The sequence below is a fragment of the Oncorhynchus clarkii genome, chromosome 13 (genome assembly GCF_045791955.1).
Source record: "Oncorhynchus clarkii lewisi isolate Uvic-CL-2024 chromosome 13, UVic_Ocla_1.0, whole genome shotgun sequence".
Classification (NCBI taxonomy): Eukaryota; Metazoa; Chordata; class Actinopteri; order Salmoniformes; family Salmonidae; genus Oncorhynchus; species Oncorhynchus clarkii.
In genome coordinates, this window is record NC_092159.1 from 63457698 (window position 1) to 63482105 (window position 24408).

The 24408-nt window shown below is 49.5% G+C and overlaps 1 protein-coding gene across 1 annotated transcript in view; it reads right to left on the reverse strand.

Annotated features, from left to right (window-relative positions):
• The window catches only part of LOC139365247 (casein kinase I), a 75105-nt gene that overhangs the window by 23734 nt on the left and 26963 nt on the right, over positions 1–24408 (reverse strand). Inside the window, exon 3 of the mRNA XM_071102749.1 lies at positions 2092–2240. Coding sequence (XP_070958850.1) covers positions 2092–2240 — 149 coding nt within the window. The remainder of the gene's footprint in view (positions 1–2091; positions 2241–24408) is intronic.

A 24408-nucleotide genomic window follows, 5' to 3' on the forward strand; every position in this document is an offset into this window, starting at 1 on the left:
GTCCAACGCTCTAACCCACTAGGCTACCCTGTCGCCCCGATGACTGTCAACACGGTTCCACGCAGTTACACACTGAAGAACAGGACGCAGCCGTTGTCACAAAAGACGAGAGGGATTTTTCCCAGAAGGTAGAAAGAACGTAACAACATGAGTCATAAAATGTGACTGAACCATCGGTTCGGAAACGTTTTTTAAAACCGCTTCTCCGATCGACGCTTAAACATTTGAAATCGATGGGTGTGGGTGAATCGTCCCTAACTGCTAAGTGACGGTCAACAATTTTAGCTGGCTAACTGTGACACCACTGTACTGTCAACGTAGATGAACCAACAGACAGTCAATAGAATGAATGGCTTTCTGATCCAGACCCATCTGACTGCTTCAACAGTGGGATCTGTGTGTTGTGTGTGTGTGTGTACTGGCATGTGGAACTGAAACACACTACAATGTGAATGTTGTTTAAAATGGGTGTAAATTGTAAAGTGTTTTGTCTGTAATGTGTTTTTGGTCATGTGTCTGACCCCTGACCCCTGTAAGACCTGCTGTCTCCACTGGCGTCGGCTAGTAGGGGATCCTAATCAATCAAACACAGGACGGGGGGAAACTAACAAGGAGGAGGAGGAAGACCCACATTCGGCAATGCACACCTGACACACACCCGACACACACCCGACACACAATGCAAATAGAATGGTGAAGCCAACAAGGTGTTTCTACATCAGCCCGAGAGCCCAAGGCTTCCTAACATTCCCAATGGAGGCAGAGTTAAGAGATGGCCAGTGTCATTCAGGATGGGGGTGTTGGCCAGTGTCATTCAGGATGGGGGTGTTGGCCAGTGTCATTCAGGATGGGGGTGTTGGCCAGTGTCATTCAGGATGGGGGTGTTGGCCAGTGTCATTCAGGATGGGGGTGTTGGCCAGTGTCATTCAGGATGGGGGTGTTGGCCAGTGTCATTCAGAATGGGGGTGTTGGCCAGTGTCATTCAGGATGGGGGTGTTGGCCAGTGTCATTCAGGATGGGGGTGTTGGCCAGTGTCATTCAGGATGGGGGTGTTGGCCAGTGTCATTCAGGATGGGGGTGTTGGCCAGTGTCATTCAGGATGGGGGTGTTGGCCAGTGTCATTCAGGATGGGGGTGTTGACCAGTGTCATTCAGGATGGGGGTGTTGGCCTGATGTTGGCCAGTGTCATTCAGGATGGGGGTGTTGGCCTGATGTTGGCTAGTGTCATTCAGGATGGGGGTGTTGGCCAGTGTCATTCAGGATGGGGGTGTTGGCCAGTGTCATTCAGGATGGGGGTGTTGGCCAGTGTCATTCAGGATGGGGGTGTTGGCCAGTGTCATTCAGGATGGGGGTGTTGGCCAGTGTAATTCAGGATGGGGGTGTTGGCCAGTGTCATTCAGGATGGGGGTGTTGGCCAGTGTCATTCAGGATGGGGGTGTTGGCCAGTGTCATTCAGGATGGGGGTGTTGGCCAGTGTCATGCAGGATGGGGGTGTTGGCCAGTGTCATTCAGGATGGGGGTGTTGGCCAGTGTCATTCAGGATGGGGGTGTTGGCCAGTGTCATTCAGGATGGGGGTGTTGGCCAGTGTCATTCAGAATGGGGGTGTTGGCCAGTGTCATTCAGGATGGGGGTGTTGGCCAGTGTCATTCAGGATGGGGGTGTTGGCCAGTGTCATTCAGGATGGGGGTGTTGGCCAGTGTCATTCAGGATGGGGGTGTTGGCCAGTGTCATTCAGGATGGGGGTGTTGGCCAGTGTCATTCAGGATGGGGGTGTTGGCCAGTGTCATTCAGGATGGGGTGTTGGCCAGTGTCATTCAGGATGGGGGTGATGGCCAGTGTCATTCAGGATGGGGGTGTTGGCCAGTGTCATTCAGGATGGGGGTGTTGGCCAGTGTCATTCAGGGTGGGGGTGTTGGCCAGTGTCATTCAGGATGGGGGTGTTGGCCAGTGTCATTCAGGATGGGGGTGTTGGCCAGTGTCATTCAGAATGGGGGTAGCCCCCGTTATAGTGGCCTCCTGAAGGTGGTCCCATACCCCCAGGTTGGCACGCGCCCTGCCTCGGTACACACACACACACGCCAGTCTCTCACCATCTGGTCAGCCAGCAGCAGGACAGTCTTGAGGGAGAACTTGCGGGAGCAGAAGTTGAACAGGTCTTCCAGACTGGGTCCTAACAGCTCCATCACCATCACGTTGTAGTCGCCCTCCGCCCCACACCACTTTATCGTTGGGATACCCACTGTAGGGGAGACAGACAGGAGAGAGACAGACACAGAGAGAGACAGAGAGAGAGAGAAAGACAGACACAGAGAGAGAGAGAGACAGAGACAGAGAGACAGAGAGACAGAGACAGACAGAGAGAGACAGATATAGAGACAGAGAGACAGAGACAGACAGAGAGAGAGACAGAGACAGACAGAGAGAGAGACAAAGAGAGAGACAGAGAGACAGAGACAGAGAGAGAGACAAAGAGAGAGACAGAGAGAGAGACAGAGAGAGAGACAGAGACAGAGAGACAGAGACAGAGAGAGAGAGAGAGGGATGTTAGTCATGTTAAAGTAACCATGTGTTTAATCATATACCCATTTATACCTCTGTAGGGGGAAAGAGTTAAATTAACATTTAGGAGAGAAAAAAATATTATTATTCATGTATTATAATGTCTCTAGAAAGTTTGACATTACAGCAAATGACTTGTAACAGATGGAGTAGCATTTAGCACCGAGAGGGAGGAGTTAGGAGCTGAAACCAGGAACTAGCCCCAAATTATATCCTATCACAGCCCTGGTATTGGGGCCAGGATGATACCACGATGGCAGCAGAACACAGCTACAGCCTATCGCAGCGTGGAGATGGTTGACAACATACTATAGTTGGTGAAGAATGTAACACACACACAAAAGCTCAAGGTGACCTCTACACAGATCTGAGGAGAGGAGGACGACAGAGGGAGGAGGAGGAGGGGAGGACATTTGATTCAGTTCAGGCTGAGATTAGATGCAATAAAAACAAAATCACAAGAGGTCAGCTCATATTAACCTAGTGTCTATCTACCTGACTGTCATCAGAGGGAGGTCAGCTCATATTAACCTAGTGTCTATCTACCCGACTGTCATCAGAGGGAGGTCAGCTCATATTAACCTAGTGTCTATCTACCTGACTGTCATCAGAGAGAGGTCAGCTCATATTAACCTAGTGTCTATCTACCTGACTGTCATCAGAGAGGGAGGTCAGCTCATATTAACCTAGTGTCTATCTACCTGACTGTTATCAGAGAGGGAGGTCAGCTCATATTAACCTAGTGTCTATCTACCTGACTGTCATCAGAGAGAGGTCAGCTCATATTAACCTAGTGTCTATCTACCTGACTGTCATCAGAGAGGGAGGTCAGCTCATATTAACCTAGTGTCTATCTACCTGACTGTTATCAGAGAGGGAGGTCAGCTCATATTAACCTAGTGTCTATCTACCTGACTGTCATCAGAGAGGGAGGTCAGCTCATATTAACCTAGTGTCTATCTACCTGACTGTTATCAGAGAGGGAGGTCAGCTCATATTAACCTAGTGTCTATCTACCTGACTGTCATCAGAGGGAGGTCAGCTCATATTAACCTAGTGTCTATCTACCTGACTGTTATCAGAGAGGGAGGTCAGCTCATATTAACCTAGTGTCTATCTACCTGACTGTTATCAGAGAGGGAGGTCAGCTCATATTAACCTAGTGTCTATCTACCTGACTGTTATCAGAGAGGGAGGTCAGCTCATATTAACCTAGTGTCTATCTACCTGACTGTTATCAGAGAGGGAGGTCAGCTCATATTAACCTAGTGTCTATCTACCTGACTGTCATCAGAGAGAGGTCAGCTCATATTAACCTAGTGTCTATCTACCTGACTGTCATCAGAGAGGGAGGTCAGCTCATATTAACCTAGTGTCTATCTACCTGACTGTTATCAGAGAGGGAGGTCAGCTCATATTAACCTAGTGTCTATCTACCTGACTGTCATCAGAGGGAGGTCAGCTCATATTAACCTAGTGTCTATCTACCTGACTGTTATCAGAGAGGGAGGTCAGCTCATATTAACCTAGTGTCTATCTACCTGACTGTTATCAGAGAGGGAGGTCAGCTCATATTAACCTAGTGTCTATCTACCTGACTGTTATCAGAGAGGGAGGTCAGCTCATATTAACCTAGTGTCTATCTACCTGACTGTCATCAGAGAGAGGTCAGCTCATATTAACCTAGTGTCTATCTACCTGACTGTCATCAGAGAGGGAGGTCAGCTCATATTAACCTAGTGTCTATCTACCTGACTGTTATCAGAGAGGGAGGTCAGCTCATATTAACCTAGTGTCTATCTACCTGACTGTTATCAGAGAGGGAGGTCAGCTCATATTAACCTAGTGTCTATCTACCTGACTGTTATCAGAGAGGGAGGTCAGCTCATATTAACCTAGTGTCTATCTACCTGACTGTCATCAGAGAGAGGTCAGCTCATATTAACCTAGTGTCTATCTACCTGACTGTCATCAGAGAGGGAGGTCAGCTCATATTAACCTAGTGTCTATCTACCTGACTGTTATCAGAGAGGGAGGTCAGCTCATATTAACCTAGTGTCTATCTACCTGACTGTCATCAGAGAGAGGTCAGCTCATATTAACCTAGTGTCTATCTACCTGACTGTTATCAGAGAGGGAGGTCAGCTCATATTAACCTAGTGTCTATCTACCTGACTGTTATCAGAGAGGGAGGTCAGCTCATATTAACCTAGTGTCTATCTACCTGACTGTTATCAGAGAGGGAGGTCAGCTCATATTAACCTAGTGTCTATCTACCTGACTGTCATCAGAGAGAGGTCAGCTCATATTAACCTAGTGTCTATCTACCTGACTGTCATCAGAGAGGGAGGTCAGCTCATATTAACCTAGTGTCTATCTACCTGACTGTTATCAGAGAGGGAGGTCAGCTCATATTAACCTAGTGTCTATCTACCTGACTGTCATCAGAGAGAGGTCAGCTCATATTAACCTAGTGTCTATCTACCTGACTGTCATCAGAGAGAGGTCAGCTCATATTAACCTAGTGTCTATCTACCTGACTGTCATCAGAGAGGGAGGTCAGCTCATATTAACCTAGTGTCTATCTACCTGACTGTCATCAGAGAGAGGTCAGCTCATATTAACCTAGTGTCTATCTACCTGACTGTCATCAGAGAGAGGTCAGCTCATATTAACCTAGTGTCTATCTACCCGACTGTCAGAGGGAGGTCAGCTCATATTAACCTAGTGTCTATCTACCTGACTGTCATCAGAGAGAGGTCAGCTCATATTAACCTAGTGTCTATCTACCTGACTGTCATCAGAGAGGGAGGTCAGCTCATATTAACCTAGTGTCTATCTACCTGACTGTCATCAGAGAGGGAGGTCAGCTCATATTAACCTAGTGTCCATCTACCTGACTGTCATCAGAGAGAGAGGTCAGCTCATATTAACCTAGTGTCCATCTACCTGACTGTCATCAGAGGGAGGTCAGCTCATATTAACCTAGTGTCTATCTACCTGACTGTCATCAGAGAGGGAGGTCAGCTCATATTAACCTAGTGTCTATCTACCTGACTGTCATCAGAGGGAGGTCAGCCTGCCTTTAGACTGGCTTGCCTGCCCTGCCTGCCTGCCTGCCTTTAGACTGGCCTGCCTGCCTGCCCTGCCTGCCTTTAGACTGGCCCGCCTGCCTGCCTGCCTTTAGACTGGCCCGCCTGCCTGCCTGCCTTTAGACTGGCCTGCCTGCCTGCCCTGCCTGCCTTTAGATTGGCTTGCCTGCCTGCCCTGCCTGCCTGCCTTTAGACTGGACTGCCTGCCCTGCCTGCCTGCCCTAATACAGTAGAGAGAATAGAGTAGTAGACTGGTGATCAGCATTTTACACTTTACCCAGCTCAGCTACAGACAGACACTAGTTCACAGAGACAGACATAGGCGAAGCACACACACAGACACACGAGATGCCAAGTATATTCTCCATGCTCCAGCAATCTCCCTGTGTCGCAACACACACACACACACAGTCTGGTGCGTTTGTCTCTTAGTCTTAAAGCTAAAGTGTGGGGAGACGTGCTTTTAGCATCTGTCATAGTGAATACATGTCTTCCAGAGTGGAGCTGGAGGAGACGTATATGGGCTAGCCAGGCAGAGTGTGTTCTGAAAGCTGGAGGAGACGTATATGGGCTAGCCAGGCAGAGTGTGTCCTGAAAGCTGGAGGAGACGTATATGGGCTAGCCAGGCAGAGTGTGTCCTGAAAGCTGGAGGAGACGTATATGGGCTAGCCAGGCAGAGTGTGTCCTGAAAGCTGGAGGAGACGTATATGGGCTAGCCAGGCAGAGTGTGTCCTGAAAGCTGGAGGAGACGTATATGGGCTAGCCAGGCAGAGTGTGTTCTGGACGCTGGAGGAGACGTATATGGGCTAGCCAGGCAGAGTGTGTCCTGAACGCTGGAGGAGACGTATATGGGCTAGCCAGGCAGAGTGTGTTCTGAAAGCTGGAGGACGCGTATATGGGCTAGCCAGGCAGAGTGTGTCCTGAAAGCTGGAGGGGACGTATATGGGCTAGCCAGGCAGAGTGTGTCCTGAACGCTGGAGGAGACGTATATGGGCTAGCCAGGCAGAGTGTGTCCTGAAAGCTGGAGGAGACGTATATGGGCTAGCCAGGCAGAGTGTGTTCTGAACGCTGGAGGAGACGTATATGGGCTAGCCAGGCAGAGTGTGTTCTGGAAGCTGGAGGAGACGTATATGGGCTAGCCAGGCAGAGTGTGTCCTGAAAGCTGGAAGAGACGTATATGGGCTAGCCAGGCAGAGTGTGTCCTGAAAGCTGGAGGAGACGTATATGGGCTAGCCAGGCAGAGTGTGTCCTGAAAGCTGGAGGAGACGTATATGGGCTAGCCAGGCAGAGTGTGTTCTGAACGCTGGAGGAGACGTATATGGGCTAGCCAGGCAGAGTGTGTCCTGAACGCTGGAGGAGACGTATATGGGCTAGCCAGGCAGAGTGTGTTCTGAAAGCTGGAGGACGCGTATATGGGCTAGCCAGGCAGAGTGTGTCCTGAAAGCTGGAGGAGACGTATATGGGCAAGCCAGGCAGAGTGTGTTCTGAAAGCTGGAGGAGACGTATATGGGCTAGCCAGGCAGAGTGTGTTCTGGAAGCTGGAGGAGACGTATATGGGCTAGCCATGCAGAGTGTGTCCTGAACGCTGGAGGAGACGTATATGGGCTAGCCAGGCAGAGTGTGTCCTGAACGCTGGAGGAGACGTATATGGGCTAGCCAGGCAGAGTGTGTCCTGAAAGCTGGAGGAGACGTATATGGGCTAGCCAGGCAGAGTGTGTCCTGAACGCTGAAGGAGACGTATATGGGCTAGCCAGGCAGAGTGTGTCCTGAAAGCTGGAGGAGACGTATATGGGCTAGCCAGGCAGAGTGTGTCCTGAACGCTGGAGGAGACGTATATGGGCTAGCCAGGCAGAGTGTGTTCTGGAAGCTGGAGGAGACGTATATGGGCTAGCCAGGCAGAGTGTGTCCTGAAAGCTGGAGGAGACGTATATGGGCTAGCCAGGCAGAGTGTGTTCTGAACGCTGGAGGAGACGTATATGGGCTAGCCAGGCAGAGTGTGTTCTGGAAGCTGGAGGAGACGTATATGGGCTAGCCAGGCAGAGTGTGTCCTGAAAGCTGGAGGAGACGTATATGGGCTAGCCAGGCAGAGTGTGTTCTGAATGCTGGAGGAGGCGTATATGGGCTAGCCATGCAGAGTGTGTTCTGAAAGCTGGAGGAGACGTATATGGGCTAGCCAGGCAGAGTGTGTCCTGAAAGCTGGAGGAGACGTATATGGGCTAGCCATGCAGAGTGTGTTCTGAACGCTGGAGGAGACGTATATGGGCTAGCCAGGCAGAGTGTGTTCTGAACGCTGGAGGAGACGTATATGGGCTAGCCAGGCAGAGTGTGTCCTGAACGCTGGAGGAGACGTATATGGGCTAGCCAGGCAGAGTGTGTCCTGAACGCTGGAGGAGACGTATATGGGCTAGCCAGGCAGAGTGTGTTCTGAACGCTGGAGGAGACGTATATGGGCTAGCCAGGCAGAGTGTGTCCTGAACGCTGGAGGAGACGTATATGGGCTAGCCAGGCAGAGTGTGTTCTGAACGCTGGAGGACGCGTATATGGGCTAGCCATGCAGAGTGTGTCCTGAACGCTGGAGGAGACGTATATGGGCTAGCCAGGCAGAGTGTGTCCTGAAAGCTGGAGGAGACGTATATGGGCTAGCCATGCAGAGTGTGTCCTGAAAGCTGGAGGAGACGTATATGGGCTAGCCAGGCAGAGTGTGTCCTGAACGCTGGAGGAGACGTATATGGGCTAGCCATGCAGAGTGTGTTCTGAAAGCTGGAGGAGACGTATATGGGCTAGCCAGGCAGAGTGTGTTCTGAAAGCTGGAGGGGACGTATATGGGCTAGCCATGCAGAGTGTGTCCTGAAAGCTGGAGGAGACGTATATGGGCTAGCCAGGCAGAGTGTGTCCTGAAAGCTGGAGGAGACGTATATGGGCTAGCCAGGCAGAGTGTGTCCTGAAAGCTGGAGGAGACGTATATGGGCTAGCCAGGCAGAGTGTGTCCTGAAAGCTGGAGGAGACGTATATGGGCTAGCCAGGCAGAGTGTGTCCTGAACGCTGGAGGAGACGTATATGGGCTAGCCAGGCAGAGTGTGTCCTGAAAGCTGGAGGAGACGTATATGGGCTAGCCAGGCAGAGTGTGTCCTGAACGCTGGAGGAGACGTATATGGGCTAGCCAGGCAGAGTGTGTCCTGAACGCTGGAGGAGACGTATATGGGCTAGCCAGGCAGAGTGTGTTCTGAACGCTGGAGGAGACGTATATGGGCTAGCCAGGCAGAGTGTGTCCTGAAAGCTGGAGGAGACGTATATGGGCTAGCCAGGCAGAGTGTGTTCTGAAAGCTGGAGGAGACGTATATGGGCTAGCCAGGCAGAGTGTGTCCTGAACGCTGGAGGAGACGTATATGGGCTAGCCATGCAGAGTGTGTCCTGGAAGCTGGAGGAGACGTATATGGGCTAGCCAGGCAGAGTGTGTTCTGAACGCTGGAGGAGACGTATATGGGCTAGCCAGGCAGAGTGTGTCCTGAACGCTGGAGGAGACGTATATGGGCTAGCCAGGCAGAGTGTGTTCTGAAAGCTGGAGGACGCGTATATGGGCTAGCCAGGCAGAGTGTGTCCTGAAAGCTGGAGGAGACGTATATGGGCAAGCCAGGCAGAGTGTGTCCTGAAAGCTGGAAGAGACGTATATGGGCTAGCCAGGCAGAGTGTGTCCTGAAAGCTGGAGGAGACGTATATGGGCTAGCCAGGCAGAGTGTGTCCTGAAAGCTGGAGGAGACGTATATGGGCTAGCCAGGCAGAGTGTGTTCTGAACGCTGGAGGAGACGTATATGGGCTAGCCAGGCAGAGTGTGTCCTGAACGCTGGAGGAGACGTATATGGGCTAGCCAGGCAGAGTGTGTTCTGAAAGCTGGAGGACGCGTATATGGGCTAGCCAGGCAGAGTGTGTCCTGAAAGCTGGAGGAGACGTATATGGGCAAGCCAGGCAGAGTGTGTTCTGAAAGCTGGAGGAGACGTATATGGGCTAGCCAGGCAGAGTGTGTTCTGGAAGCTGGAGGAGACGTATATGGGCTAGCCATGCAGAGTGTGTCCTGAACGCTGGAGGAGACGTATATGGGCTAGCCAGGCAGAGTGTGTCCTGAACGCTGGAGGAGACGTATATGGGCTAGCCAGGCAGAGTGTGTCCTGAAAGCTGGAGGAGACGTATATGGGCTAGCCAGGCAGAGTGTGTCCTGAACGCTGAAGGAGACGTATATGGGCTAGCCAGGCAGAGTGTGTCCTGAAAGCTGGAGGAGACGTATATGGGCTAGCCAGGCAGAGTGTGTCCTGAACGCTGGAGGAGACGTATATGGGCTAGCCAGGCAGAGTGTGTTCTGGAAGCTGGAGGAGACGTATATGGGCTAGCCAGGCAGAGTGTGTCCTGAAAGCTGGAGGAGACGTATATGGGCTAGCCAGGCAGAGTGTGTTCTGAACGCTGGAGGAGACGTATATGGGCTAGCCAGGCAGAGTGTGTTCTGGAAGCTGGAGGAGACGTATATGGGCTAGCCAGGCAGAGTGTGTCCTGAAAGCTGGAGGAGACGTATATGGGCTAGCCAGGCAGAGTGTGTTCTGAATGCTGGAGGAGGCGTATATGGGCTAGCCATGCAGAGTGTGTTCTGAAAGCTGGAGGAGACGTATATGGGCTAGCCAGGCAGAGTGTGTCCTGAAAGCTGGAGGAGACGTATATGGGCTAGCCATGCAGAGTGTGTTCTGAACGCTGGAGGAGACGTATATGGGCTAGCCAGGCAGAGTGTGTTCTGAACGCTGGAGGAGACGTATATGGGCTAGCCAGGCAGAGTGTGTCCTGAACGCTGGAGGAGACGTATATGGGCTAGCCAGGCAGAGTGTGTCCTGAACGCTGGAGGAGACGTATATGGGCTAGCCAGGCAGAGTGTGTTCTGAACGCTGGAGGAGACGTATATGGGCTAGCCAGGCAGAGTGTGTCCTGAACGCTGGAGGAGACGTATATGGGCTAGCCAGGCAGAGTGTGTTCTGAACGCTGGAGGACGCGTATATGGGCTAGCCATGCAGAGTGTGTCCTGAACGCTGGAGGAGACGTATATGGGCTAGCCAGGCAGAGTGTGTCCTGAAAGCTGGAGGAGACGTATATGGGCTAGCCATGCAGAGTGTGTCCTGAAAGCTGGAGGAGACGTATATGGGCTAGCCAGGCAGAGTGTGTCCTGAACGCTGGAGGAGACGTATATGGGCTAGCCATGCAGAGTGTGTTCTGAAAGCTGGAGGAGACGTATATGGGCTAGCCAGGCAGAGTGTGTTCTGAAAGCTGGAGGGGACGTATATGGGCTAGCCATGCAGAGTGTGTCCTGAAAGCTGGAGGAGACGTATATGGGCTAGCCAGGCAGAGTGTGTCCTGAAAGCTGGAGGAGACGTATATGGGCTAGCCAGGCAGAGTGTGTCCTGAAAGCTGGAGGAGACGTATATGGGCTAGCCAGGCAGAGTGTGTCCTGAAAGCTGGAGGAGACGTATATGGGCTAGCCAGGCAGAGTGTGTCCTGAACGCTGGAGGAGACGTATATGGGCTAGCCAGGCAGAGTGTGTCCTGAAAGCTGGAGGAGACGTATATGGGCTAGCCAGGCAGAGTGTGTCCTGAACGCTGGAGGAGACGTATATGGGCTAGCCAGGCAGAGTGTGTCCTGAACGCTGGAGGAGACGTATATGGGCTAGCCAGGCAGAGTGTGTTCTGAACGCTGGAGGAGACGTATATGGGCTAGCCAGGCAGAGTGTGTCCTGAAAGCTGGAGGAGACGTATATGGGCTAGCCAGGCAGAGTGTGTTCTGAAAGCTGGAGGAGACGTATATGGGCTAGCCAGGCAGAGTGTGTCCTGAACGCTGGAGGAGACGTATATGGGCTAGCCATGCAGAGTGTGTCCTGGAAGCTGGAGGAGACGTATATGGGCTAGCCAGGCAGAGTGTGTGTTAGCCAGGCTAACAGCAGCACATAGACCATCTCCAATTTTTATTTTTATTTTACCTTTATTTAACTTGGCAAGTCAGTTAAGAACAAATTCTTATTTTCAACGGCGGCCTAGGAACAGTGGGTTAACTGCCTGTTCAGGGGCAGAACGACAGATTTGTACCTTGTCAGCTCGGGGGTTTGAACTCGCAACCTTCCGGTTACTAGTCCAACGCTCTAACCACTAGGCCACCCTGCCGCCCCAATGAGCAGTACACCACACCAGGAGGCTGTTTTTAGCAGCAGCAGCCTGTATATAGGCTACAGTTGAAAACGCTAGATAAGGGGTTCTCCAACTTGTTGGGGCCAGGGACCCCCTCATAACTCCAGTGAGACAGAAATAGCATATGAGGAGTTTAACTAGGACTTAGGCAGTGCAGGGCTGGACAAACCAAGTTTCACGCCCTGAGAAGGAACATTTTTTTTCTTTTTAAAGGTCCAACTCTTTGCATCGGAGAGAAAAATTGTCCGTTTTCAAGCTAATTTCCTGTAATTCTAAGTCTCGGTTTTGGTAAAAAGCTGAGGGATGGGCCTGGAGAAATATAGCCATTAAATTAGACAGAGCTATGGATGTAAGGACTGACCATCCATGATATCAACATTATAGTTTTAACCATGTTTTGAGGCTACACAGTGTTAGTTTACATTGTTTCCAAACATTGGAGTAAATTGAAGTAAGTAAGTTGAACTCATGAAGCACTTCTAAGTTATATTCTTCAAGAATCAAGTGGGTACATCAGGGTTTGCCATATCAAAGATGGACGTAGCAACTAAGGAATCTAGCTTTAAATTACAGTGCTTTTACGTAAATAAAATAAAAAATATATATGAATAATTGTGGAATAAAATAAATATTGAGTCGAAAAATTGATAATTGGTGGAGTACTCAGGCCCATGTTGCCCAGGGTTAAGAACAGAATACTGTGGATACTAATATCTCTGTGAGCCTCCCAGGCCCATGTTGCCCAGGGTTAAGAACAGCCCGGACGACGCTGGGCCAAATTGTGGGACGCCCTGTGGGACTCCAGATCACGGCCGGTTGTGATACAGCCCGGGATCGAACCAGGGTCTGTAGTGACACCTCTAGTGTCTCAGACCGCTGCGCCACTCGGGAGCCCCCATACTGACACAGCAACATATATTTAGAAGCAGCTCAACCTTAGACTACATAGACCAGACCACTGGATATATTAAGCAGCAGAATGTACAGTGTCCATCTAAGGACCTGTAGGGTCACTCAGCACTAAATAGCCTGTCTGTATCCCATATGGCACCCTAGTCCCTATATAGTGCACTCATTTTGATCAGACCACTATAGGGCCCTGGTCAAAAGTAGTGCACTATAAAGGGAATAGGGTGCCATAGGGCTCTGGTCAAAAGTAGTGCACTATAAAGGGAATAGGGTGCCATAGGGCTCTGGTCAAAAGTAGTGCACTATAAAGGAAATAGGGTGCCATAGGGCTCTGGTCATAAGTAGTGCACTATAAAGGAAATAGGGTGCCATAGGGCTCTGGTCATAAGTAGTACACTATAAAGGGAATAGGGTGCAATATGGGACAGAACTCGAGTCTAAAATATCTTCCTCCCATGTGGTTCTGTTCCAGAACCTGGGATGTATTCATTAGGGTAAAACCTACCAAAACATATTGCAACAACAATGTTGTGTTTCTTATTGGACAAGTTCGGGTAGTCCCTCCCTGTTTCAGTCCGTTTCCTACCGTAGAGAAAAATGATAAAGCAATATATATCACACTGATTAGCCAATATTGATAGAGTAACATGGTGTGACCCAGTGGTCAGTAGGGTAATGAGGCCTATGGTGTGTATTGACCCAGTGGTCAGTAGGATAATGGGGACTATGGTGTGTATTGACCCAGTGGTCAGTAGGATAATGAGGACTATGGTGTGTATTGACCCAGAGGTCAGTAGGATAATGGGGACTATGGTGTGTGTTGACCCAGTGGTCAGTAGGATAATGGGGACTATGGTGTGTATTGAACCAGTGGTCAGTAGGATAATGAGGACTATGGTGTGTATTGACCCAGTGGTCAGTAGGGTAATGAGGACTATGGTGTGTATTGACCCAGAGGTCAGTAGGATAATGGGGACTATGGTGTGTATTGACCCAGTGGTCAGTAGGATAATGGGGACTATGGTGTGTATTGACCCAGTGGTCAGTAGGATAATGGGGACTATGGTGTGTATTGACTCAGTGGTCAGTAGGATAATGGGGAATATGGGGATAATAATGATGGTCGTGCAGCATGGACCCAGTGGTCAGTAGGATAATGGGGACTATGGTGTGTATTGACCCAGTGGTCAGTAGGATAATGGGGACTATGGTGTGTATTGACTCAGTGGTCAGTAGGATAATGGGGACTATGGTGTGTATTGACCCAGAGGTCAGTAGGATAATGGGGAATATGGGGATAATAATGATGGTCGTGCAGCATGGACCCAGTGGTCAGTAGGATAATGGGGACTATGGTGTGTATTGACCCAGGGGTCAGTAGGATAATGGGGAATATGGGGATAATAATGATGGTCGTGCAGCATGGACCCAGTGGTCAGTAGGATAATGGGGACTATGGTGTGTATTGACTCAGAGGTCAGTAGGATAATGGGGACTATGAGGATAATAATGATGGTCGTGCAGCATGGACCCAGTGGTCAGTAGGATAATGGGGACTATGGTGTGTATTGACCCAGTGGTCAGTAGGATAATGGGGACTATGGTGTGTATTGACCCAGTGGTCAGTAGGATAATGGGGCCTATGGTGTGTATTGACCCAGAGGTCAGTAGGATAATGGGGAATATGGTGTGTATTGACCCAGTGGTCAGTAGGATAATGAGGACTATGGTGTGTATTGACCCAGTGGTCAGTAGGATAATGGGGACTATGAGGATAATAATGATGGTCGTGCAGCATGGACCCAGTGGTCAGTAGGATAATGGGGACTATGGTGTGTATTGACCCAGTGGTCAGTAGGATAATGGGGAATATGGGGATAATAATGATGGTCGTGCAGCATGGACCCAGTGGTCAGTAGGATAATGGGGACTATGGTGTGTATTGACCCAGTGGTCAGTAGGATAATGGGGAATATGGGGATAATAATGATGGTCGTGCAGCATGGACCCAGTGGTCAGTAGGATAATGGGGACTATGGTGTGTATTGACCCAGTGGTCAGTAGGATAATGGGGACTATGGTGTGTATTGTTCCAGAGGTCAGTAGGATAATGGGGAATATGGGGATAATAATGATGGTCGTGCAGCATGGACCCAGTGGTCAGTAGGATAATGGGGACTATGGTGTGTATTGACCCAGAGGTCAGTAGGATAATGGGGAATATGGGGATAATAATGATGGTCGTGCAGCATGGACCCAGTGGTCAGTAGGATAATGGGGACTATGGTGTGTATTGACCCAGAGGTCAGTAGGATAATGGGGAATATGGGGATAATAATGATGGTCGTGCAGCATGGACCCAGTGGTCAGTAGGATAATGGGGACTATGGTGTGTATTGACTCAGAGGTCAGTAGGATAATGGGGACTATGGTGTGTATTGACCCAGTGGTCAGTAGGATAATGGGGACTATGAGGATAATAATGATGGTCGTGCAGCATGGACCCAGTGGTCAGTAGGATAATGGGGACTATGAGGATAATAATGATGGTCGTGCAGCATGGACCCAGAGGTCAGTAGGATAATGGGGACTATGAGGATAATAATGATGGTCGTGCAGCATGGACCCAGAGGTCAGTAGGATAATGGGGACTATGAGGATAATAATGATGGTCGTGCAGCATGGACCCAGTGGTCAGTAGGATAATGGGGACTATGGTGTGTATTGACCCAGAGGTCAGTAGGATAATGGGGACTATGAGGATAATAATGATGGTCGTGCAGCATGGACCCAGTGGTCAGTAGGATAATGGGGACTATGAGGATAATAATGATGGTCGTGCAGCATGGACCCAGTGGTCAGTAGGATAATGGGGACTATGGTGTGTGTTGACCCAGTGGTCAGTAGGATAATGGGGACTATGGTGTGTGTTGACCCAGAGGTCAGTAGGATAATGGGGACTATGGTGTGTGTTGACCCAGAGGTCAGTAGGATAATGGGGACTATGGTGTGTATTGACCCAGAGGTCAGTAGGATAATGGGGACTATGGTGTGTATTGACCCAGAGGTCAGTAGGATAATGGGGACTATGAGGAGAATAATGATGGTCGTGCAGCATGGACCCAGTGGTCAGTAGGATAATGGGGGCTATGGTGTGTATTGACCCAGAGGTCAGTAGGATAATGGGGACTATGAGGATAATAATGATGGTCGTGCAGCATGGACCCAGTGGTCAGTAGGATAATGGGGACTATGGTGTGTATTGACTCAGTGGTCAGTAGGATAATGGGGGCTATGGTGTGTATTGACCCAGAGGTCAGTAGGATAATGGGGACTATGAGGATAATAATGATGGTCGTGCAGCATGGACCCAGTGGTCAGTAGGATAATGGGGGCTATGGTGTGTATTGACCCAGAGGTCAGTAGGATAATGGGGACTATGAGGATAATAATGATGGTCGTGCAGCATGGACCCAGTGGTCAGTAGGATAATGGGGACTATGGTGTGTATTGACCCAGTGGTCAGTAGGATAATGGGGACTATAGTGTGTGTTGACTCAGTGGTCAGTAGGATAATGGGGACTATGAGGATAATAATGATGGTCGTGCAGCATGGACCCAGTGGTCAGTAGGATAATGGGGGCTATGGTGTGTATTGACCCAGTGGTCAGTAGGATAATGGGGACTATGAGGATAATAATGATGGTCGTGCAGCATGGACCCAGTGGTCAGTAGGATAATGGGGGCTATGGTGTGTATTGACCCAGAGGTCAGTAGGATAATGGGGACTATGAGGATAATAATGATGGTCGTGCAGCATGGACCCAGTGGTCAGTAGGATAATGGGGACTATGGTGTGTATTGACTCAGTGGTCAGTAGGATAATGGGGGCTATGGTGTGTATTGACCCAGAGGTCAGTAGGATAATGGGGACTATGAGGATAATAATGATGGTCGTGCAGCATGGACCCAGTGGTCAGTAGGATAATGGGGGCTATGGTGTGTATTGACCCAGAGGTCAGTAGGATAATGGGGACTATGAGGATAATAATGATGGTCGTGCAGCATGGACCCAGTGGTCAGTAGGATAATGGGGACTATGGTGTGTATTGACCCAGTGGTCAGTAGGATAATGGGGACTATAGTGTGTGTTGACTCAGTGGTCAGTAGGATAATGGGGACTATGAGGATAATAATGATGGTCGTGCAGCATGGACCCAGTGGTCAGTAGGATAATGGGGACTATGGTGTGTATTGACCCAGTGGTCAGTAGGATAATGGGGACTATAGTGTGTGTTGACTCAGTGGTCAGTAGGATAATGGGGACTATGAGGATAATAATGATGGTCGTGCAGCATGGACCCAGAGGTCAGTAGGATAATGGGGACTATGGTGTGTATTGACCCAGAGGTCAGTAGGATAATGGGGGCTATGGTGTGTATTGACCCAGAGGTCAGTAGGATAATGGGGGCTATGAGGATAATAATGATGGTCGTGCAGCATGGACCCAGAGGTCAGTAGGATAATGGGGACTATGGTGTGTATTGACCCAGAGGTCAGTAGGATAATGGGGGCTATGAGGATAATAATGATGGTCGTGCAGCATGGACCCAGAGGTCAGTAGGATAATGGGGACTATGGTGTGTATTGACCCAGAGGTCAGTAGGATAATGGGGACTATGAGGATAATAATGATGGTCGTGCAGCATGGACCCAGTGGTCAGTAGGATAATGGGGACTATGGTGTGTATTGACCCAGTGGTCAGTAGGATAATGGGGACTATAGTGTGTGTTGACTCAGTGGTCAGTAGGATAATGGGGACTATGAGGATAATAATGATGGTCGTGCAGCATGGACCCAGAGGTCAGTAGGATAATGGGGACTATGGTGTGTATTGACCCAGAGGTCAGTAGGATAATGGGGGCTATGGTGTGTATTGACCCAGAGGTCAGTAGGATAATGGGGGCTATGAGGATAATAATGATGGTCGTGCAGCATGGACCCAGAGGTCAGTAGGATAATGGGGACTATGGTGTGTATTGACCCAGAGGTCAGTAGGATAATGGGGGCTATGAGGATAATAATGATGGTCGTGCAGCATGGACCCAGAGGTCAGTAGGATAATGGGGACTATGGTGTGTATTGACCCAGAGGTCAGTAGGATAATGGGGACTATGGTGTGTATTGACCCAGAGGTCAGTAGGATAATGGGGACTATGAGGATAATAATGATGGTCGTGCAGCATGGACCCAGTGGTCAGTAGGATAATGGGGACTATGGTGTGTATTGACCCAGAGGTCAGTAGGATAATGGGGACTATGAGGATAATAATGATGGTCGTGCAGCATGGACCCAGTGGTCAGTAGGATAATGGGGACTATGGTGTGTATTGACCCAGTGGTCAGTAGGATAATGGGGACTATGGTGTGTATTGACCCAGAGGTCAGTAGGATAATGGGGACTATGAGGATAATAATGATGGTCGTGCAGCATGGACCCAGTGGTCAGTAGGATAATGGGGACTATGGTGTGTATTGACCCAGAGGTCAGTAGGATAATGGGGACTATGAGGATAATAATGATGGTCGTGCAGCATGGACCCAGTGGTCAGTAGGATAATGGGGACTATGGTGTGTATTGACCCAGAGGTCAGTAGGATAATGGGAACTATGGTGTGTATTGACCCAGAGGTCAGTAGGATAATGGGGACTATGAGGATAATAATGATGGTCGTGCAGCATGGACCCAGAGGTCAGTAGGATAATGGGGACTATGAGGATAATAATGATGGTCGTGCAGCATGGACCCAGTGGTCAGTAGGATAATGGGGACTATGGTGTGTATTGACCCAGAGGTCAGTAGGATAATGGGGAATATGGGGATAATAATGATGGTCGTGCAGCATGGACCCAGTGGTCAGTAGGATAATGGGGACTATGGTGTGTATTGACCCAGTGGTCAGTAGGATAATGGGGACTATGGTGTGTATTGACCCAGAGGTCAGTAGGATAATGGGGACTATGAGGATAATAATGATGGTCGTGCAGCATGGACCCAGTGGTCAGTAGGATAATGGGGACTATGGTGTGTATTGACCCAGTGGTCAGTAGGATAATGGGGTATATGGGGATAATAATGATGGTCGTGCAGCATGGACCCAGTGGTCAGTAGGATAATGGGGACTATGGTGTGTATTGACCCAGAGGTCAGTAGGATAATGGGGACTATGAGGATAATAATGATGGTCGTGCAGCATGGACCCAGAGGTCAGTAGGATAATGGGGACTATGAGGATAATAATGATGGTCGTGCAGCATGGACCCAGAGGTCAGTAGGATAATGGGGACTATGAGGATAATAATGATGGTCGTGCAGCATGGACCCAGTGGTCAGTAGGATAATGGGGACTATGGTGTGTATTGACCCAGTGGTCAGTAGGATAATGGGGTATATGGGGATAATAATGATGGTCGTGCAGCATGGACCCAGTGGTCAGTAGGATAATGGGGACTATGGTGTGTATTGACCCAGAGGTCAGTAGGATAATGGGGACTATGAGGATAATATTGATGGTCGTGCAGCATGGACCCAGAGGTCAGTAGGATAATGGGGACTATGAGGATAATAATGATGGTCGTGCAGCATGGACCCAGAGGTCAGTAGGATAATGGGGACTATGAGGATAATAATGATGGTCGTGCAGCATGGACCCAGAGGTCAGTAGGATAATGGGGACTATGAGGATAATAATGATGGTCGTGCAGCATGGACCCAGTGGTCAGTAGGATAATGGGGACTATGGTGTGTATTGACCCAGAGGTCAGTAGGATAATGGGGACTATGGTGTGTATTGACCCAGTGGTCAGTAGGATAATGGGGACTATGAGGATAATAATGATGGTCGTGCAGCATGGACCCAGTGGTCAGTAGGATAATGGGGACTATGGTGTGTATTGACCCAGAGGTCAGTAGGATAATGAGGACTATGGTGTGTATTGACCCAGTGGTCAGTAGGATAATGGGGACTATGAGGATAATAATGATGGTCGTGCAGCATGGACCCAGTGGTCAGTAGGATAATGGGGACTATGAGGATAATAATGATGGTCGTGCAGCATGGACCCAGAGGTCAGTAGGATAATGGGGACTATGAGGATAATAATGATGGTCGTGCAGCATGGACCCAGAGGTCAGTAGGATAATGGGGACTATGAGGATAATAATGATGGTCGTGCAGCATGGACCCAGAGGTCAGTAGGATAATGGGGACTATGAGGATAATAATGATGGTCGTGCAGCATGGACCCAGAGGTCAGTAGGATAATGGGGACTATGAGGATAATAATGATGGTCGTGCAGCATGGACCCAGAGGTCAGTAGGATAATGGGGACTATGAGGATAATAATGATGGTCGTGCAGCATGGACCCAGTGGTCAGTAGGATAATGGGGACTGTGGTGTGTATTGACCCAGTGGTCAGTAGGATAATGGGGGCTATGGTGTGTATTGACCCAGTGGTCAGTAGGATAATGGGGGCTATGGTGTGTATTGACCCAGAGGTCAGTAGGATAATGGGGACTATGAGGATAATAATGCGTCATCTCTGTTTGATCATATAGTACAGCATGGTTGTGCTTTGTTCTTGCTGCTACACCGGAGGCTCATTTTACCACGCACACACACTGTATGAATATTCATGAGCTGGAGGATGGAGGGACGGCGCCCCAGAGAAGAGGAATGCAGCGCTCTGCCCTTCCCCCACACCTCCCTCCTTCCCCTTCCGTCTATTCCACCCTCTCCTCCCCAGGCGCACACACCATCTGGCCAGAGAGAGGGTGGGAGAGAGAGAGAGGGAGAATGAGAGAGAGCAGATAAAAGGAGAGATGAGAGAGATGACAGAGGGTAGATGACAGAGGATAGAGGGGAGATGACAGAGGATAGAGGGGAGATGACAGAGACAAAGGATAGAGAAGAGATGACAGAGAATAGAGGGGAGATGACAGAGTCAAAGGATAGAGGGGAGATGCCAGAGAGAAAGGATAGAGGGGAGATGCCAGAGAGAAAGGATAGAGGGGAGATGCCAGAGAGAAAGGATATAGGGGAGATGACAGAGAGAAAGGATAGAGGGGAGATGACAGAGGATAGAGGGGAGATGACAGAGGATAGAGGGGAGATGACAGAGAGAAAGGATAGAACCAATGATGGAGAGATCGAGAGGTGAGGGGATTGGTGGAGGAGAGGGGAGCAGTGAAAAAAAAAGGATATAGGGCACAAACGAATGAGACCCACAGGGCTCCAGGAACCCAGGTTATCGCTCCATCCTATCCCAATGTCAGAGCACCCTGCTGGGGCAACACTCCAGGGGTGAGGGGCTGGATGGCTGTGGTGGAGATAAGCCTGTTACTGGCAGTGCAGGCTGTTACACACACAAAAGCTTGCACTTGCATAGGTACGCGCACACCGCATGGGGGAAACACCTTTAAACAACACACACCCTGGAGGGGGGAAGACACCATTAAACAACACACACCCTGGAGGGGGGAAGACACCATTAAACAGCACGATGGTCAGTGGAACTAGGACACATGCACAGAGGATCCGGACTGACTGAACGGCCAGGGTAAAGGTCACAGAGGATCCGGACTGACTGAACGGCCAGGGTAAAGGTCACGGAGGATCCGGACTGACTGAACGGCCAGGGTAAAGGTCACAGAGGATCCGGACTGACTGAACGGCCAGGGTAAAGGTCACAGAGGATCCGGACTGACTGAACGGCCAGGGTAAAGGTCACAGAGGATCCGGACTGACTGAACGGCCAGGGTAAAGGTCACAGAGGATCCGGACTGACAGTGGTGAGGCTGAATGTAAATGTAGACAGGGTTAACCCCAGGGCTAACTGGCTCTGTCCTGTTACTCAGCTAATTACAATGAGAAGAAGGAAAACCAACACTCACTGGAATACATCAGCAGTTAATGTATTTTAGCAGCAGCAGGTCAACAATACATTCAAACTACTACAGTATTCCAGTGAGAGGTCAACAATACATCCAAACTACTACAGTATTCCAGTGAGAGGTCAACAATACATCCAAACTACTACAGTATTCCAGTGAGAGGTCAACAATACATCCAAACTACTACAGTATTCCAGTGAGAGGCCAACAATACATTCAAACTACTACAGTATTCCAGTGAGAGGTCAACAATACATTCAAACTACTACAGTATTCCAGTGAGAGGTCAACAATACATTCAAACTACTACAGTATTCCAGTGAGAGACCAACAATACATCCAAACTACTACAGTATTCCAGTGAGAGGTCAACAATACATTCAAACTACTACAGTATTCCAGTGAGAGGTCAACAATACATCCAAACTACTACAGTATTCCAGTGAGAGGTCAACAATACATTCAAACTACTACAGTATTCCAGTGAGAGGTCAACAATACATTCAAACTACTACAGTATTCCAGTGAGAGGTCAACAATACATCCAAACTACTACAGTATTCCAGTGAGAGGTCAACAATACATCCAAACTACTACAGTATTCCAGTGAGAGGTCAACAATACATTCAAACTACTACAGTATTCCAGTGAGTACAGGGTTTCCTTTCTATTTTGAAGTATTTCTGGTAGCCCACCACAGGCTGTTTGATGGGAGCGAGCCGTCGACTTTTTCACCTCAGCTAATTACAGCACACTCTCCATCTACACCAGGATCAATAGGTCAGGCCTGGACTAGAGCCATCTGGCAGACGGGGTCAGAGAACTGGAGTGAATGGAGGGGAGGTGGGTTATTATTTAAGTTAGGGGAGTGTTTTGGGGTAAGGAGGGGTGAGAGGACTGTATATCAGAGGGATGTGTTGAGATGAGTGAATGTAGTTAGATTAGCAGCAGTACATTAAAGGTTGGTGTGTTCTGGTATGGACCCAGCACAGTGCAACACAACGCAGGGCAGTTACAAGTCTGATACAGGATAAGAGTCACCAGTTACAGGGATATACACTACATGACCAAAAGTGTCAAACATCTCATTCCAAAATCACAGGCATTAATATGGAGTTGGTCCCCCCTTTTGCTGCTAGAACAGCCACCAGTCTTCTGGGAAGGCTTTCCACTAGATGTTGGAACATTGCTGCACGGACTTGCTTCCATTCAGCCACAAGAGCATTAGTGAGGTCGGGGCACTGATGTTGGGCGATTAGGCCTGGCTCGAAGTCGGCGTTTCAATTCATTCCAAAAGGTGTTTGATTGGGTTGAGGTCAGGGCTCTGGCAAGTTCTTCCACACCGATCTCGGCAAACCATTTCTGTATGGACCTGGCTTTGTGCCCGGAGGCATTGTCATACCGAAACAGGAAAGGGCTTTCCCCAAACGGTTGCCACAAAGTTGCAAGCACAGAATCATCTAGAATGTTATTGTATGCTGTATTGTTAAGATGTCCCTTCACTGGAACTAAGGGACCGAGTCCGAACGATGAAAAACAGCCCCCAGTCCAATGTCAGGCATCCTCCAAACCCAGATTCGTCCGCCGGACTGCCAGATGGTGCAGCGTGATTCATCACTCCAAGGAAAGCATTCACTGCCACAGAGTCCAATGGTGGCGAGCTTCAAACCACTCCAGGCCGACGCTTAACACTGCACATGGTGATCTTAGGCTTGTGTGCGGCTGCTCGGCCATGGAAACCCATTTCACGAAGCTCCCCGACGAACAGTTATTGTGCTGATGTTGCTTCCAGAAGGCAGTTGGGAACTCAGCAGTGAGTGTTGCAACCGAGGACTGACGATTCTTAAGAGCTACGCGCTTCAGCACTCTGCGGTCCTGTTCTGTGAGCTTGTGTGGCCTACCACTTTGCGGCTGAGCCGTTGTTGCTCCTAGACGTTTCCACTTCACAATAACAGCACTAACAGTTGACCGGGGCAGCTCTAGCAGGGCAGAAATTTGACAAACTGACTTGTTGGAAAGGTGGCATCGTATGGCGGTGCCACGTTGAAAGTCACTGAGCTGTTCAGTACGGGCCATTGTGTGCTCGATTTTCTATACCTGTCAACATGTGTGCCTGAAATAGCCAAATCCACTCATTTGAAGGGGTGTCCACCTACTTTGAGTAGATCAGAGCTGGTAGGATGACCACTAGGCCAGTTACAGTGATCTAGATGAGAGCTGGTAGGATGACCACTGGGCCAGGTACAGTGATGTAGATGAGAGCTGGTAGGATGACCACTAGGCCAGTTACAGTGATCTAGATGAGAGCTGGTAGGATGACCACTAGGCCAGTTACAGTGATGTAGATGAGAGCTGGTAGGATGACCACTAGGCCAGTTACAGTGATGTAGATGAGAGCTGGTAGGATGACCACTAGGCCAGTTACATGAGTGATCTAGATAAGAGCTGGTAGGATGACCACTAGGCCAGTTACATGAGTGATCTAGATAAGAGCTGGTAGGATGACCACTAGGCCAGTTACATGAGTGATCTAGATAAGAGCTGGTAGGATGACCACTAGGCCAGTTAGTGATCTAGATAAGAGCTGGTAGGATGACCACTAGGCCAGTTACAGTGATCTAGATGAGAGCTGGTAGGATGACCACTAGGCCAGTTACAGTGATCTTGATGAGAGCTGGTAGG